Source organism: Vitis riparia, chromosome 15, assembly GCF_004353265.1.
Source record: "Vitis riparia cultivar Riparia Gloire de Montpellier isolate 1030 chromosome 15, EGFV_Vit.rip_1.0, whole genome shotgun sequence".
Classification (NCBI taxonomy): Eukaryota; Viridiplantae; Streptophyta; class Magnoliopsida; order Vitales; family Vitaceae; genus Vitis; species Vitis riparia.
The window spans coordinates 9,278,605-9,297,023 of NC_048445.1; the positions used below are offsets into that span (position 1 = coordinate 9,278,605).

The following is an 18,419-nucleotide window of genomic DNA, read 5'->3' on the forward strand; positions in this document are numbered from 1 at the left end:
GGTTGTGGAGGTACCATCGAGAGGGTTCAACTCTATGGTATCAAGTTATTTTAAGCATTTATGGATCACACTCTAATGGTTGGGATGCTAACACTATAGTCAGATGGTCACATTGTTGTCCTTGAAAGGCTATTGCATAAGTCTTTCAGGAGTTTTCCAAGTTTACTCGGTTTGTGGTAGGAGATGGGGAAAGAATTTGGTTCTGGGAAGATTTGTGGTGAGGGGACCAACATTTGGGATCCCAATATCCAAGACTATTTAGAGTAGTCTCGGATAAAAATATTTATATTTCTTCAATTCTTGGTTTTACTCGCCCTTTCTCTTGGAACTTTAATTTCCGTCGTAACCTTTCCGATTCTAAGATAGAAGATTTAAAAGGCCTCATGCGGTCACTTGATGGTTTGCATCTATCACCTTTGGTTTCAGATGCGAGATCTTGGCCTTTATCTTCTTTAGGGCTTTTCTCAATCAAATCTTTCTTTTTAGCCTTATCCCAATTTTCTAGTTCTCCTCCTGTTTTCCATGCTAAGTTCGTTTGGAATTCTCAAGTCCCTTTCAAAGTCAAGTCCTTTGTCTGGTTAGTGGCACACAAGAAGGTAAATACTAATGACTTGCTACAATTTAGAAGATCCTACAAAGCTCTTAGTTCTGATATTTGTAATATGTGCATGATGCATGGAGAATCAGCAGATCATCTTTTCCTACATTGCTCTTTCACGATGGGGTTGTGGCACAAATTATTTCAATTAGTCAAGATGGATTAGGTCCCCCCGAGGAGCATCTTTGACATGTTGTCCATCAATTATAATGGTTTTGGTTTATCTAAGAGAGGGATAGTTTTGTGTCAAGTTGCGAGCATTGCTTTAATTTGGGTTGTGTGGCGGGAAAGAAACACGAGGATTTTTTAGGATAAAGCAAGGAATTTAGCGTATCTTTGAGATTCTATTCATTTCTTTGCTTATCTTTGAGCTTTCTATTTCAAGGTTTTTAAGGGGACTCCCCTTAATGTGTTACAACTTGACAGGTTAGCGGTGTGCAATTCCAAAAGGTTGGTCTAATCTAGAGAGTTTGTTTGTTTTTACTATGTATTTTCTTGTTTTGTATTCTTATAGTTTAGTTTTCTTTGTGGGTGGGAGGATTCCTCATCCTTCTCTTGTACTTCTTTTTTCTATCAATATATCCCTTTGTCGTTTCCTATCAAAAAAAAAAAAAAAATGAATGGGTGGAAAGTTTTAAGAAAGTCAACAAGGCAAGAATTAAGCCTCTTCCATCCTTTCTTTCTTCTTTTTCCCCCTTCAAAACCCGAGAATCACAAGTTTATAATTTCAAGTTAATAGATTGAAACACTGGCCAAAGTGGGATGCAATTCTCTTTAGGCTTTTGTAGGGATGTTATATCTCCTTGAATTGTTCTAGCATTAGTTTTATGTAGTGCTTTTTCTTTTTTCTTTTCTTTTTTCTCGTGGGATGTGTGTGTTTTTGTCTCAAGGATTTATTATTTTTGTATTTTTAATTTCTTGGTCAAAAGCAATTGCATAAATGAGAACATATTAAATGGACTGGCCATGCAAGACAAAGGAAGAATAATTGTACTAGTAGGAATGGTGTGATTCATGTTTAAAGTGCTTATAGAACAGGTGATGTGGTTGTAACCTCTTCTCTTTAGCACTCTTAACATATTTTAACTTAAAACAGAAGGGGAAAAAAAAAACTCTTTGGGTTCAAGGATCTTCTCTCTCTCCCTCTCTCTCTCTCTCTCTCTATCTATCTATCTCTCTCACACACACACACACACACCCGCATGCACGCATAAGCACACAAAGACACACATTCTAATGTTGATAAATTCCTAAAGCATTTCCATCTCAATTATATAGCTATTCTATGAATTTTAATGGATTTTGAATACTGTATTCATCAAAAAACCATTGATGTTAGGTTTAAGCTATAATTTGTATATGAGCAGTCTGAGAATTATGATCGAGATGTAAATTTGTCTACATGTTGAAACCCACTGTGCCATCATTTGGTAATGGTTGTCCACAAATCATGCAGGTTATGCAAAAGCATCAGAAGTATTTTGCCATCACAGATGACAGCGGAAGACTGTTGCCATACTTCATTACTGTGAGTCATGCTTTTCAGTTAATGATGCTTTCCAACATGACTATGGCCAATGTAGCATGAACAAGGGTGCAACATGACACTGATAGCTTTCACTACAAATCCTAGAAGACATGGACACAAGGACATGAAAAGAGTGTGCATGTGTGTGTAAGCATATAATATATATATATATATATATATATATATAACAAGGGATATATATAAAATGAATAAGGGGTGATACAAAAAGGTATACAACAAGGACACACCAAAGTATACTATACAAGGTTTCCATGCCTAATATGAACCTAACCAATTAACAAAATCCAATATAGATATACATGTCTCTCTTGCACACTACCTAACACTATCCAAAAAACTGATTTTTTTATCAGCAAATAGAGAAATTATATTAATAGCACCAAGTAAAGGCAAACCAAAGTACACAACTTAAATATAGAGGATGCCAAAAAGCAAAAAAAACACAAAAGATAGGGCAACAGAAATTGTTTGCCCCTTCATGGGGACCCTAACCAATTTATAAAATCTATCATATCTAAGGACCCTGTTAATATGCAACCTAACCCATATCAAAAGGTTGCAAAGAAAAGGAAGTTTTAATATTTGATTAGACATTTCTTTGCTTTCAAAAGATCTATGATTTCTCTCCTTCTATAACGTCCAAAATACACACAATAGGGTAACCGTCAAGACCTTTTTTCATTTTTGCTCACAAAAGCATTGTACCATCCTAAGAGGGTTTGTCTTACTGAACTCGACATCACCTAAACAAATCCAAATAAGGAAAACGCCAAATTCCATAACACCCCAACTTTAGCACAATGCTAAAGGATGTAATCTATTGACTCTTCGCCTTACTTATATAAAAAAAACATTGATTCATCACAAACCACCCTCTCCTTTGTAGCTGATCCAAAGTCAAAACCTTTCCCCACGAAGCTTCCCAAGCAAAAAAGCTTACTTCAGCTAGATTCATAGAATTCCAAATACCTCTTAGGGAAAACTTTCACTCTTTCCTTGCCCAACAAAGGGTAGAGTGATTTGACTGAAATTTTCCTTTCTTTACATCTACCCATTCCATTCTATCTTCCTCATCATGTCTAGCATTCTTGCCTTCAAGCCTCAAAATGAAAGCCTTAACATGTTTTATCTCAATCATTCAAGTTCCTTGAAAAATGAGGATTCCAATGCCCCCCCTTGTCTTGATGGTCCCATACAACCGCCTCCCAAGTATCCTTTTTCAAAGTTACGGAATGCAATGACAAGAAAGACTTTCTTAGAGTAGAATCACCATGTTATTTATCATTCTAGAACTTCACTCTTCTACCATTGCGCTAAGTTTGGAAGAGGTTCTTGTATTAAAATTCTCTCAACTCTCCTAATGGCCTTCCATAACCCTGCACTGAAACCATCCCTACTTTCTTAAGAGCACCAACCCCCCTCCTTATATTTCTTAGCAATGACCTGCCTCTAAAAGGACTCATTCTCTAAGGCATACCCCTAAATCCACTTACCTTGCAACACCTTCTTGAGAATTGATAGCTTTCTAATACCAAGTTGTCTATTACATTTCTTTCTGCAAGTGATTTCCGATCTCACAAAGTGTGGTTTTTTTCTCTAAAGATCTCCCTCCCCATAAAATGCCCCTTTGAATCTTCTCAATCCTACAACTCACCTTCTTAGGACTAACAAACAAAGATGTGTGATAAATGGGCAAGCTTGTTAAAGTTCTCTTTATAAGAGTAAGCCTCCCACCCTTGGAAAGATATTGCCTTTTCCACATAGCCAACCTCTTATGAATATTCTCTTCCATTGAATGCTAACTAGCCCTTAATTTAAAGCATGCTCTTAGAGGAAGACCCAAATACACGGTCGGGAGTTCACCTTTCCTACGCTCCAACTTAGCCACCAATTCCTCCACATTAGGAACATTGCTGATCAGAATTAACTATTTTTTCTCCAAATTGATCCTTAGACCTTAGATGGCTTCAAACCATATGAAGATCCAACTTAGATAAAGAATTTGTTCTTAGCTAGCTTCACAAAAAATAGGGGTGTCATAAGCAAATAAAAGATAGGACAACTCGACAACATCACCACTCCTTCCACATCCTTAAACCGTGAAATGGATCTTCCTTCCCTAGCTTTCTTTAACAAAGGACCGAGAAACATCACCACTCCTTCTACATGCCTTAAACCCCGAAATAGATCGTCCTTCCCTAGCTTTCTTTAACAAAGAACTGAGCGCCTCCATAGCTAACACAAACAAATATGGTGAGGGGGATCCCTTTGCCTTAATCACCGAGAGCTTTGGAAGAAGCCAATAGAGGATCCATTTGTTAGTACCGGAAATCTAGTTATAAAGATGCACTATTTAATCCAACTAATTCATTTCCAACTAAACCCCATTTTGTTGAGAATATCTAGCAAATAAGCTCAAAAAACGTGATCATAAGCCATTTCTATGTCAAGCTTGCACATCAAACTATTCAAACCATTTTTTAGATTTGAGTCAATTACTTCATTGGTAATTTAAACTGCATCCAAGATTTGTCTTCCCTCCACAAAAACATTATGAGAATTAGAAACAATTGACTTGACCACCTTTTTTAGTCTATTTGCCAAAACCTTTGCAGGTAACTTATATGAACCACTTGCAAGCTTATAGGCCTGAAATCCTTCCACTCCTCTACCTTTTCCCTTCTTAGGAATCAAGACCAAGAAGGTGATATTTAAGCTTCTTTCAAAAGATTCAAACTCATAGAACTCCTTAAAAAAGCCCATCTCCACAAGCTTCACAAAATCCCAATAGTGTTGCCAAAATGCCATTGTGAAACCATTCAAACCTAGAGCTTTATCCTCATTCATTGAATTTAAAGTTGACACAATCTCCTCATTTGTGAAAGGAACCTCCAACGTCTCAACATCATCTCTACTTAAAGACTCCAAGAAGATCCCTTAGATACTTGGTCTCCAATCACTTGTACCTAAAGGCTACGAAAGGATTGAGTTACACCTTCTTTATCTGGCCCTCTTCCAAATAGCCAACCACCATTTGCTCTAATCTTGGACAGAAAATTCCTTCTTCCATGGGCATTTACCATTTTATGAAAGAATTTGGTGTTTCTGTCCCCTTCCTTTAATCAAATTTCCATACATGTCTACCTTCACGAGACATCTTCCAATAAAGCCCTTTGATGGTGCTCCTCCCCAACTACCCTACTAACTTCTACTTCTTTTTTATTAAACATTTTTATTTCCTTTTGATCCGAAAAGCCCACTCTTTTAAGGTCATCTCCTTTCTAAATAAGACATTGTTGAACACTTCGTGATTCTGCACCTTCAAATTTGCCTTCAAAACCTTCAACTTAGAGGCCATCATAAAGTTGTAAGACCCACAAAACTCGTATCCCAGCCACCACCTCCTTAGTAAGTCTTTGATCCCATCCACTTTTAACGACATGTTTTCGAATTTGAAGGAGTTTTGTCCCTTCCTATCCTGCCCCTATAAAGTAAAATAAGAGAATGATCCAACACTGGCTTTAACAAAACATTTTGCAAAAGACCTTTGTAATAGTTTCCCACTCTTTTGATGCTAAGGGTTAATCTAATCTCGAAGGGATTCATTGTCTCCATCCCTTGCAATACACCCCCCCCTCCCCCCCCCCCCAGTGTGCGCCTCTAAAGGGAATAACCCTCATTCAATAGAATATCACACAAGTTCAAGTCCTCATTAATCTCTGGAAAATGTCTCATGGCAGTTGCTGGTTAATTATTGTTTCTTCTTTCCCTTGGAAATTTGACCATGTTAAAATCCTTCCCAATTCACCAACGGTCATCCCATAAACCTATAATATCCCCTAATTCAGCCTATAAGTCTTCTCTTTCTTTGCTCTGGGAAGGACCATAAATCCTAGTGAAATACCCATACAAAAGCATCCTCATAACGTCTGAGCTGACATGAAATTGAACATCCTCACTTCCAGTTCAACCAATTCTAGCACTCTATTATCTTAGAATACCAGGATTCCGCAAGCAACTCTCTGAGCCTCTATTACACCCAAATCTACACATCTTCCTCCCTTTAGACTCCTCACCAACCCAATTGACATGTCATTAATTTTTCTTCCTTGTAAGCACACCATGTTTATAACCTTTCCTTTTTTGGTTTCATTGATCCTCCTTACATTTGAAGATAAAATTGTCTTTTTCATTATTCCCTTGTAACTAGGCCCTAGCCACCCTTATCATCCTCGTCTTCATTCCTTTCCACTCCCTTATAGTTCACTATACATTCTAATTTTTGCATTTGGCTCTCGGTTTTTAAAATTTTGACTTTTTCTTCACCATACCCACAACATTTTTCCTTTTCCTTCTTTTTAGTTTTCTTAATAGAGCTAATATTTCCTCCTCGAACCCCTTAATGGACATCCTTAGATATTGGCTAAACTTGACCGTTTTGGCGTAAGACCACTCCTTAGAGGAATAACACTCTCTTAGGCCCCCTTTCACTATCAAAGATTTCTCCCCTAAACTCCTATTGGTATCCCTTTTGAAATTATAAGGAATTCCACATAGCTACCATCCTATCAAATCATCCTTAGAGGGCCCCCCACATCCTTTCGATGCTCACTATCAAACCTTTCGAATGAGGCCCTCTTGCATGAAAGCCCCTTTGCTCATCTTGAAATAGTTGTCTCACCCTCCGAGCAAGAAGAAGAAGTGCAAGGCCCAAATCCTAAAGAAGAATCGAGACAAATAAGCTCACTTAAGCTATGACCACTCTTGGATGATCGTGGCATCTATGTTGATGAAGGGGACGATGATGAAAGTTGGGAGACCAACAAAACTTTGTGAGGGGTGTCGCCATCCCTTAGGACTTACTAGTGCTTTTCGCCCTTCACATTGATCTTAGAGGTGTTGCCCTTTCTATTCTTGTAACCCACAATAGCCTGACCTACAACATCCTCCTTATTCTCACGATTCATATGGCCATATCAACTACCTTAAGCCCACTTTGGCTATTAGCCTTACAAACTCTCGACTTGGATCCTAAGCCCACCTCTGCATGGGTTTGCCCTTTTGCACTCGGGCTTTTTATATTAAATTAATGCGCTATATCTAGCTCAGCTAAATCCACATTCTCTCCCCTGCTGCATTGGGCTCCTCAACAACACCAACATCCTCCATGGGCCCACTTGAAGACTCCTCCATTCCATCCCTACCACCCCTCCCCAAAGAGGCCTTATGGTTGGCAGGCTCACCTTCCTCCAACAGAATAGCTTTCACGTGACTTTCTGCACATAAACAAGCCTCTTAGGCTAAGACCATGACACATTCTCCTTCTTAATGTTCATTGCCCTTCGAGAATCATTGACCACTTTAGCCCTTTAAGGGGAACTAGAGCACTGCCCACTAGAACTGAGGACTCAACCCTTGAAGGAACCACAATATCACTAGGGTTAGGAATAATCTTAAGGCTCCTTAACTTGCTAGCTAAGATACTCTAGCCACCTAGAAATCCCCTGCCTTTTGGGAACACCAAGGAGAAACGTTCTCCTCCATAGAACAGATGAAGCATAACAAAAAATGACATGCAACATTGCTGTGAAGCTCCAGCTTATACCCCCTTCCCCTTTCTTTCCTCACCTTCATAAAAGGCTTCCCATCTCCCACAAGACAACATTCCTCCACCCCTTCAAACAAAGCCACCAGGCTTCTCTCTCTGAAATGGATTCGGCTTGAGGAAACCCCGATCCCTCTCCAAAACCTTGCCTTCAACCATGCCTTTCTCCACCTCAATTGAAATTTCAAATGATTTAGGGTCCACTTTGAACCAATCTTTTCCTCCCATAAGCAATTGAAATTTCAAATGATTTAGGCTCCATTTTGAACTAATCTTTGCCTCCCATAAGCTCAGCCTTCTATTCCTACATACGTACTTACATACATACATACATACATACAATGGAGAACTATTATTTTAAAAATTTTACATATTCAAGAAGTATATATAACATACATACATAGATGACTTTCACTATTTTTTTTTTTTTTTATTAGTAAAAAAATTTTAAAGATGGCTTTCACTATTTACAATGTTAAAACTATTATTTTAAAAATTTTACCTATTCAAGAAGTCAGTGACATGTGTCTAGGTGTGTTAGAGGATTGTCATGTCTGATACTGACAGGGCTTCCTCTTAGAAGTGTGCACGCTACATAGGTTATAGTTTTCAGGACAACAAATTTTGTTTATAAATTGTCAGGTAACATCAACATTTCCTTTCAGGTGGCGAATGGAGCAATCAATGAGATGGTAGTGAGGAAAGGAAATGAAGCTGTACTCAGGTTGGCACAAATCTTTCTTATATACTTGTTATGTGCTGTGAGCCTGTGAATAGAAAAGGATTCCTATTCAATGAAGCTGTACTCAAGTTGGCACAAATCTTTTTGTTCCATGGTTTTTAAGGGGATTCCCCTTAATGTGTTACATTTGGAAAATATCTTGTAGTTTAGCTTTTCTTTGATGGGAGGATTCCTCATCCTTCTCTTGTACTTCTTTTTTCTATCAACATATCTCTTTGTCGTTTCTTATCAAAAAAATATCTTCTGAAGGACTTCTTGGAGTACTTATTTATATGTTATTTTGATTCTCTTAAATGGAAAAGGTCTTTAAATCTCTTGGAACTCTTAAAGGAAATCTTCTTAGAAGTGGTGTATATAAAAATGAAAAAAAAAGGTCTTCTTAGCAGTGGTTTTGATGTATAAATTTGGAAATAAAGTTATTATGCCTGCTTCTGAAAGGCTTTTTACTTAATTTCTTGTTATTGTAGTAATATGAGCTAATTACTTGTCATTGAATTCACCTCTAATGCAATGTATTTGAAGTAAATCATTTATCCGTACAGAGCTCGCTATGAAGATGCGAAGTTTTTCTATGAGATGGACACTCGTAAAAAGTTCTCAGAATTTCGAAGTCAACTGGAAGGGATTCTTTTTCATGTGAGTAATTTCATCTTATATGTTGGCACAGATTTTGTTCTGGGCAAACTTTTAAGGGGATTTATTTGGTGATTTTGTTGCTCTCTTTTCTGATTTCTGTTCTGGTACTTGGAGAAACAGAGATGGTCTAGTTGCTAGAAATTTGACTTAAAATCCTGCCTTTGAAATATGATCTACGAGTGCCCTTGGAAAAAGATGGCACAATTTGAGGTTCTGGAGTTATATACAATTCATGATACTGTTCCTTCTCTAGTAATGCTTGTATTCTGATAATGAGCAAAAAACAGGAGAAGCTAGGAACAATGCTGGATAAGATGATACGTGTTCAAAACATGGTTGCTGAGCTAAGTTTGGCCCTGGAAGTCAATGAAGATAAGCTTCAAATTATCCAGGATGCTGCATCACTGGCGATGTCTGATCTTGCTACAGCTGTTGTTACGGAATTTACTTCTCTCTCGGGAATAATGGCACGCCATTATGCTCTTAGAGATGGCTATTCAGAGCAGGTTGTTTAAGAATTACAACTAATTACCTTTATTTGTTTTCTTTTCACACAAATACATGCACACCCACACAGACACACAAACACACACACTCTCAAACAAAGGTTATTTGATGTTGTGTCTTTTTGAGTGAAGCCCCAGAAAGATTAGCAGTTACAACTACACTAGTTGACTTTTATTTATAAATGCAATGTTTCATTTTCAGTTTGGCATGAATCTTAATTAAGATATTCCTAAAAATGTTGAGGCATCATTTGGTTTAAAAAGGTACCCTAGTGTTTTAAATTTTAAGCAGTCCTTCTGCCCAGAAATTATGCAATTACAACTGATTTTGGCTGCTCAGAATCATTTGCTATATAGTTATGTTTAAGCCTTAACCGTAGGTTCTTTTCTGTTTGCTTTACCTGTTAACAGATTGCAGAGGCCTTGTTTGAGATAACACTTCCAAGAAATTCTGGGGATATAGTTCCAAAAACTGATGTGGGAATTGTCTTGGCAGTTGCTGACAGGTGAACTGGAAGTCACAAGTTTATTTGCTTACTCATTTTGGGCTATTGTTTGCCAAAAAGAATCAATTTATGAAAAACTTATTCACTAATTCTAAGGCTGCATACGATTGTAGTTGTTGTTTTTGTATAACAATGGGAAACAAGATTTGCGATGTTTTGAGGCTAGCCTTCTTAACATTTTCCAAGAAATGGTAGGTTCATGAAAGAAGAATTGGAGCAGGGTGAGGCGCCTTCTCAATCCTCTATGTTACGGCAGGAAGAAAATAATCGTTGCAACAAGGAAAGGCTTAGAGCAGAATCCCACAATAAGAAAAGCTAATTCAAATATTGCCTGGCTGCCAGTATATGTTAAATTTACTTGAGACTGTCTAGACAGCCCAATTAAGAAGCTCATCTGAATAAGTGACACTTAATTTTATCTACTATAGTAAGAAGATTCAAATGTCTCCTAAAATAACTGTTGAAGTCTTCATACTAAATTCCCCAAGCTAAGGTGTGAGGAATGAGATCCAAAAGTATCTTGTATCCAATGCCAAATGTCTAATACATGATCCTGGAAAAACTGCTCCAAGTGAAGGATTTGGATGATGTAGTTGTTGGTGATAAAATATCTCCCAAGTTCAAAATAATCAATAGTCAATTTCTATATTAGATGGAGCTATGAACATGCATGCTCATTGGCTTCTTCACACCGGTAAGAAGCTAACCCTTGTAGTCCTTTTGTGTGTCATGCATGGATCTTGTTAGGAGGTCTTAGAGATCAAACTTTCTTTTTTCTTTTGATTGGTAAGATAAAAAAAGTATATATGTAAAGAGGAGACGCCAAAACAACGCCCCAAAGTATACAGGAAGCATACAATGGAGGCCTAAAAGCTCACCCAAGTGGGAAAGGGAGAGAAACAAAAAATATCACCTACCCTCACTTAGAGTTTAACCAATCAATGAAGCTAACAAGAGAAAAAGGGTTCATATCTACAAACACCCTAGACCAAGACCACCAATTACATATAAAAGAATTTTTCATCATTTGGACTGATAACTCCGCATTATCAAACGCTAACAAGTTCATTTCCTTCCACATTGTCCAAAAGATACATAAAAGGGCCACCTTCCAAGACTTTTTGTGGGCTTTACCCACAAAGGATTCATGCCACCCAAGGAGAGTCTCCTTAATCGAGTAGAAGATAACCCACGTCACCCAAAAGAGAAAAAAAAAAAAGCAGTTGTCAAAGAATCCACATCTTTGCACAGTGAAGAAGAATACGATCGACAATTTCTTATTCAAAGTAGCAAAGAAAATATTTGTTTGCCAAAGAAAACTCCCTTCTTTGGGCTTGATCCAAAGTTAAGGCTTTCCCCTAAGTCGCCTCCCACTAGAAGAAAGCCGCCTTAGGTGGCACACATGATCTCCAAATGATGCTACTTGGGAACAAAAGAGGGTTGTCTAGCTCTAAAACCAAATAAAGAGATTTAACCAAAAAGTTCCCACTCTACGAGGCTGTCCATATCACCTTATCTTCCACATCCCTATGCACCCTTTTTGCTTGGAGATTCGTCAAAAAGCGCTCCAGACTTTCTATTTCCTAATCATTAAAGGACCTACAAAACCAAGGATTCCATTCATCCCTTTGACCTTCGGGGTTCCAAACATCCACCACCCAAGCTTCCTTAGATAAGGATAGGGCAAATAAGGAAGGGAAGGAAACACATAGTGGTTCATCACCACATCACTTGTCCTTCCAGAATCTCACTCTTTGACCATCTCCCACTAAGAAAGACAATTTGTTGCTTAAAAAATCTCATTTATTTCTTATGGCTTTCCACTGACCCACACCATACCTATCTCTAACCTCATAGGATCGTCACCCCCCTTCATCTTCTCTATACTTTTGACTAATGACTTGTTTCCAAAGAGCTTCTTTTTCATTGGCAAAATGTCAACTCCACTTGTATAAGAGGGTTTTGCTCATCACAGAGAGACACCTCACACCTAAGTGCGTCCCTGCCCCCCTCCCCTCTTTTTATCTCCGAATAGATCGTCTTCCACCTTACTAGGTGGGGTTTCTGCACAAGAGCCCTACTACCCCAAAGAAAATCCCTCTGAATCTTCTCCAACCTCAACCTATATGGCCTTGGCATGCAAAAGAGAGACATGAAATGGATGGGTCTGCTAGATAGAGTACTTTAAATTAAAGTGAGCCTCCCTCCTTTCGAGATGTATTGTCTTTTCCACATGGCTAACCTTTTGTGAAACCTCTCTTCAAGCCAATCCTATATTGCCATAAATTTGAAAGGAGCCCCCAATGGAAGACCCAAGTAACAGGAAGGAAGACTGCCTACCTTACACCCTAACACCAAGGCCAAGTCATCTATGTTGTCCACCCTCCCCACAGGAATTAGCTCACTTTTTTTCAAGTTAATTCTCAATCTAGAACAAGCCTCGAATCATATAAGTAGCCAACTCAGAAAAGTATCGAACTTATCACCATGTAAATTCAAAGAAAGGTCCTATGATTTACAATGAGCCATCAATAGCATCTTTATTTGAACCATTGGAAACATGGAGGAACCTATTTTTGAGTGAACTCTTTTTACGGTAGTAATCCAATAGAGATTAAATTTTATCATGATTATGCACCTTATACAAGTTAGGATTTTCAACTTCCCTAGTCCACACTAAGGTCAGGTACCCTTTACCTTGACTTTAACCAAAAGCAATATCGAGCTCATTGCCATGCAAGCATTAGAATTGTCGAGTTTGAAAAACCTTTATTGCTATTTCCTTGAAAAACCTTGCTAACAATAGAATGAATACCAAAGTCCCTACTTTCATTGAGAACACTCCCTCTCCTATGATTTACAATGAGGCTATAACCTTGCTAACAATAGAATGAATACTAGAGTCGCTACTTTCACTAAGAAAACTCCCTCTCTTATGATTTACAATGAGCTATCAATAGCCTCTTTATTTGAACCCTTGGAAACATGGAGGTACCTATTCTTGAGTGAACTCTTTGTACACTAGTAATCCAATAGAAACTAAATTTTATCATGACTATGCACCCTATACAAGTTGGGATTTTCAACTTCCCCAATCCCCACTAAGGTCAAGTTTCCTTTCCCTTGACTTTAACCAAAAGCAGTATCAAGCTCATTGCCATGGAAGCATTAGAATTGTTGTGTTTGAAAAGGTTGATGAATCACTATAATTATTGAAGAAAAACCTTTATTGCCATTTCCTTGAAAAACCTTGCTGACAATAAAATTAATACTAGAGTCCCCATTTTCACTGAGAACACTCCCTCTCCTATTCACAAGATGATATCCTTAGCCATTCTATGCTCATATTGGAACATCTATGGTGAGGTTTAGGTTGTAAAGAAGGCATTTACCCTTCTTTTAATGCCATAAGAAATAGGGTAACCTTTCTTTGAAATCCTTAAGAGACCATTCTATCCATAGTAAACATCAATGAAGCTCTTTCTCACATAGAAGGGGTTGTGGATGACTTCTCTCTCAAAGTTTGTTTCTTTGTTTGGGGGAAAAATCTTACTTTAGACCAACTGATGTGAAAGAGCCAGATATTAATCAATTGAAGTTGTTTGTGGTAAATAGGAGGAAGAATCAGCCAACCATATACCCATCTGTTGTAGGATGGCATGGGGTTTATGGTCTCTATTTTTCCCAATTTCTTGTGTTCCTTGGGTTCTTCTTGAATCAATTAAGGATGTTTTGAGTAGTTGCTAGGGAGGGATTGTTTGCGAGGAAGGGGAAGAGGAAAGTATGGCTTACAGCCCCATGCTAGTTTAATGGAAGGAATATAGTACAAGATATTTTTATGGCTTGAATCGCTGAAAATTGCGATTGAAAGATGTTTTTGTGAATTTAAAGAATGGAGATGAAAACCTATCCTTTGTAGATTTCATTAATGCTCTGGATGATACCTAAGGTGTAAGGAACCTTTTTGTTTTCTTTTGTTCATTTGACTATTCCTTTTATGCATCCCATGCACATGGATTGCACCCTTTTGTTGTGCTTGTTTGTAGCATCTTATTTACTTATTAAGAACAAAAAGAACCACATCATTAAATTGAGAAATCTTCTCCTTGGCTGACTTTTAAGCCTTTTTGTCTGATGCACGCATTCTTAAATTCCTTTTTATAGGACTAACAAAATGAAGAGATGATAGAAGGATGAAACATCAATCAGAAGACCGAAGTAGATAAGACTAAGAACAAAGAAAAGAAAATGCAAAAAACACCAAATACTACCATCCCCTAGGATGGTTCTTGTGGGGGTAAAGTTGAGGAAATTCTCTCCTCTTCATAGGATAATAAGCCTCCAAATTAGCTAACCTGGGTCTCCATCTGAAGGACCTACCTATACTGTGAACCCATCTTTAGCCTCTCATTAGCTAGCCATTGTGCTAAGAGCCTCTAGTGCACTCACCTATCTTGGTTGCTCTCATCAGGTGATAACAATGGAGGTGTCTACTCCTAGAAGTGACCCAAGAGATTACTATAAATGGATCCCCTGTGTTAGTAACATTTCTAGCCCCTGTATCATGATCCCTATCTATCCCTTGGGTAAGGCCAAAACCTTATCATCAATTGCAAAACATGGCCAACTAGTTTGGAAAAGATCAGTATGTTCACACTTCCTTTATGCTTCCCTTTTGAGGATCCTAAAACTTCTTGCCATCCTAATCACCCAAATAATATCATAGAAACCACAAGGCCATAGCACCCTGCTACATGCCCTCTTCCCAAAACCACCAATGTAAGATGATCCACAGCTATAATTCATTCAAGAAGAACCAACAGAGTTCCATCCATGGAGAACAATCTTCACTAGAGGAATTATGGCCTCGTAGAATGTCCAGATACGAAGCATGGCAATGTTGAATTTTAAGATCCAACTAGCAACTATTTTGATGCCTGCATAGGGAGGTTTGTGGATTTAGGGGTCTCAGGCTATGGCATGTGAGATCAAGCCAGTTGAAGGAAAGGAAGTAAGGTGCTTAGTTGTTAGAAGGAGATTGGATACATAAAAATTAGTCATTACTACCAAGGTCCAACAGGTTTCATCTAGAAAGGAGATGAATAAATAAATCTTTTCTATGAGAGGAGCAAAGAAGTATGTTCTTTTGTTTCATTGTCATATTTAAATTTCTTAGGATAAGCTCCCACAAAATGACTGATAAAAGATGCTCTTGCCTCCCAAATTTTTCTTATCTTTCTTGTTTCAATAATCTTGTAGGACTTATCTTTTCATCTGTATAATATGACAGGTTGATATGTCTTATGCTTTTGTGTGGAAGTAGTGTTAAATGTTTATTCTTGAATTCAAATAAACTAGAATGTGCCTTGACTTGCACACACACACACACGCACAATTTTAGATATGTGTTTTGATATGAAAATGAAAAGGGCAACATAATTCTCCTTGCTCCTTTGTTTTTTTTTTTTTTTTTTTGAACTAGAATGCTCCACTTAAAAGATCTCATATCATGCTATGCATTTGCAGATTAGATAGCCTTGTTGGTTTATTTGGTGCTGGTTGCCAGCCAAGTTCAACTAATGACCCATTTGGGCTGAGAAGAATCTCTTATGGTCTTGTAAGTCATGTAATGATTAAACTCCTTTTGGATCTGAACAGTTACATCAAAATAACGCTTCTTCTCTTTGTTATAGGTACAAGTGTTGGTTGAAAAGGATAAAAATTTGGACCTAAGACATGCATTGCAACTGGCTGCTGCTGTCCAACCAATAACAATAGAAGCCGATATAATAGATGATGTAAGAACAAATTCTTATGCAGTCTGTTAGGAAGCTCAACATTAATGTTGCTAGGTTATATTACCATGTCAAAATTGTAATTGCATTGGGTTTAAACACATAGCAAACCCTCCTTTCCAATTAGTATCTGAAAGTTCTACACCCAAAATTATATGATTGGATGGTAATAATCTTCTAATGAATCCCTATTCTGGGAGATTACAGTCTGCGTCTGAACCACTAAGTGGAACTCTAATTATCATCTGGGAAGAAAATACTGAAATTCTACTTAAATTTAGTTCCAATGTGTTTGATAATCTTTATTTGCCTATTGTTGCTAGAAAAGGTAAGGGACATTATCCTCAGAACCCTTTGACCAACTTTATGTCATTTGACTACCTTTATGCATCTCTAAGAACATTTATTTCTCCATTGACATGCCCAAAACTGTTCAAGAGGCATTAGGGCATGAAAATTGGAGGAAGGAAATGCAAGGAGAGATGAGTGTCTTTGAAAAAAAATAAATAACAGCTGGGAGATTGTGGATCCTCTTGATGGGAAGAAACACGGTCATGTGTAGGTGTGCGTTTATAGTAAAATATAGAGGATATAGGACACTTGAGAGGCATAAGCAAAGATTAATGGTTAAGGGATATGCTCAAACTTTTTTTTTTATATATAGGTAAAGATAATTTCATTAAAAAGAGACGCCAAAAAAGCGACTCAAGGTATACAGAACTATGCAAGGAATACAAACCTAAACACCCATCACCAAAAAGGCTAAAGAAAAAGAAAGAGACCCAAAAAGTCACCTAGCCCGAAAAACAGCCTTAAAAGGATCCCAACCAATCAATAAAATTAACCATAGTTAGAGGGCATTCAACTATAAACAACTTAGCCTCAGACGAGAGAGAGAGAAGAAAGGAATATTTCAATCTTTGGATTGACAACTCATCATCCTTGAATGTCAATTTATTTCTCGTCTTCCACACCGTCCAAAATATATGAAGAGGAGTAGCTCTCCACACCTTCTTGCGCTTTTTGCCCACAAATGAACCATGCCAACTAAGAAGAGTCTCTCTAACTGAAGAGGGCAACACCCAAGACACCCCAACCAAGGTAAAGAGTAACTCCCATAAGGCCCTTGTTTTTGAACAGTGAAAAAGCAAATGATCTATGGTCTCCTCATTCTCAAGACACATAAAGCATCTATTTGCCAAGGACCATCCTCTTTTCTGAACAAGATCTAGGGTTAAAGCTTTATCTCATGCAGCCTCCCACGCAAAGAAAATGATTTTGGGTTGTACCCACACATTCCAAATACAGTTAGAAGGAAACAAAACAGGGCAGTCCGCTTTTAGAGCAAGGTAGAGAGACTTTGCCGAAAATTTGCCGCTCTTTGTTTCGGTCCAAACCACCATATCCTCTACATCTCCAAGCACTCTCTTCCCGTGAAGATGCTCTAAAAATCTTTCCACCTCCTCCACCTCCCAATCATTTAGAGCTCTTGAAAAACAGGGGCTCCAACCCCCCTCGGTCAAGGGATCCCAAACATCCGCCACCCAAGCTTCCTTTTCAACAGACAAAGCAAAGAGGGAAGGAAAAGACTCACACAGGGGGGAGTCCCCACACCATCTATCCCTCCAAAAAGCTCACCCTCCTCCCATTGCCAACTCTAAAAGAGATTTGAGCCCAACTCCCAATCCATCCTTATGCTCAAACTTATGAGATAGATTACCAAGAAAACTGTATTTTGATGGCAAAGCTGAATATAATTCATATATTGCTATTCTTTGTTACTAACTTTGATTGGCCTTTACAACAGTTTGATATAAAGAATGCATTTCTCTATGAGAATTTAGAGGAGGGTTATATGGAGATACCACCTGGTTTAGAAGAAAATTTTAAGAGGAATAGGGTTTGTTGATTGAAGAAGGCTATGTATGGACATGAACAGCCCCCTTGAGAGCTTGGTTTGGAAGGTTTATTAAGGTAATGAAGAATCTAGAGCCAAGGGGATCATACACTATTCATTAAACACTCTAGGAATGGGAAAGCAATTGCTCTCATTGCGTATGTTGATTATATCATTGTGACAAGGGATGACTTGGAAGAAATGAGGAGATTAAAGAGAAGTTGGAAAAAGAGTTTTCAATTAAAGACCTAGGAAAACTTAAATACTTAGTAGGGATTGAAATTGCTTAATCAAAGGAAATTGTGATTTCACAGTAGAACTATGTTTTAGATCTCCTTAGAGAAATCAAACTATTGGATTGTAAGCCAGCAAATACACCTATTGAGGTTGGTTGCAAACTTGATAAGAGAACTAGAGAGTCCTCTAATTGAGAGAGAGAGGTATCAATGCTTGGTAGGTAAGTTAATTTACCTTCACATATAAGACCTGATATAGCATATGCTATGAGTGCGGTGAGTCAATTCATGCACAACCCCAATTAAGCACACATGGCTGCAATTACTTGGATACTTATATACTTGAAGT

The 18,419-nt window shown here is 37.9% G+C and overlaps 1 protein-coding gene across 1 annotated transcript in view; it reads left to right on the forward strand.

Annotated features, from left to right (window-relative positions):
• The window catches only part of LOC117931802 (glycine--tRNA ligase, chloroplastic/mitochondrial 2), a 106,569-nt gene that overhangs the window by 60,412 nt on the left and 27,738 nt on the right, over positions 1 to 18,419 (forward strand). The window contains exons 24-30 of the mRNA XM_034852871.1: positions 2,055 to 2,126; positions 8,418 to 8,476; positions 9,037 to 9,130; positions 9,418 to 9,636; positions 10,048 to 10,142; positions 15,669 to 15,759; positions 15,836 to 15,940. Coding sequence (XP_034708762.1) covers positions 2,055 to 2,126; positions 8,418 to 8,476; positions 9,037 to 9,130; positions 9,418 to 9,636; positions 10,048 to 10,142; positions 15,669 to 15,759; positions 15,836 to 15,940 — 735 coding nt within the window. The remainder of the gene's footprint in view (positions 1 to 2,054; positions 2,127 to 8,417; positions 8,477 to 9,036; positions 9,131 to 9,417; positions 9,637 to 10,047; positions 10,143 to 15,668; positions 15,760 to 15,835; positions 15,941 to 18,419) is intronic.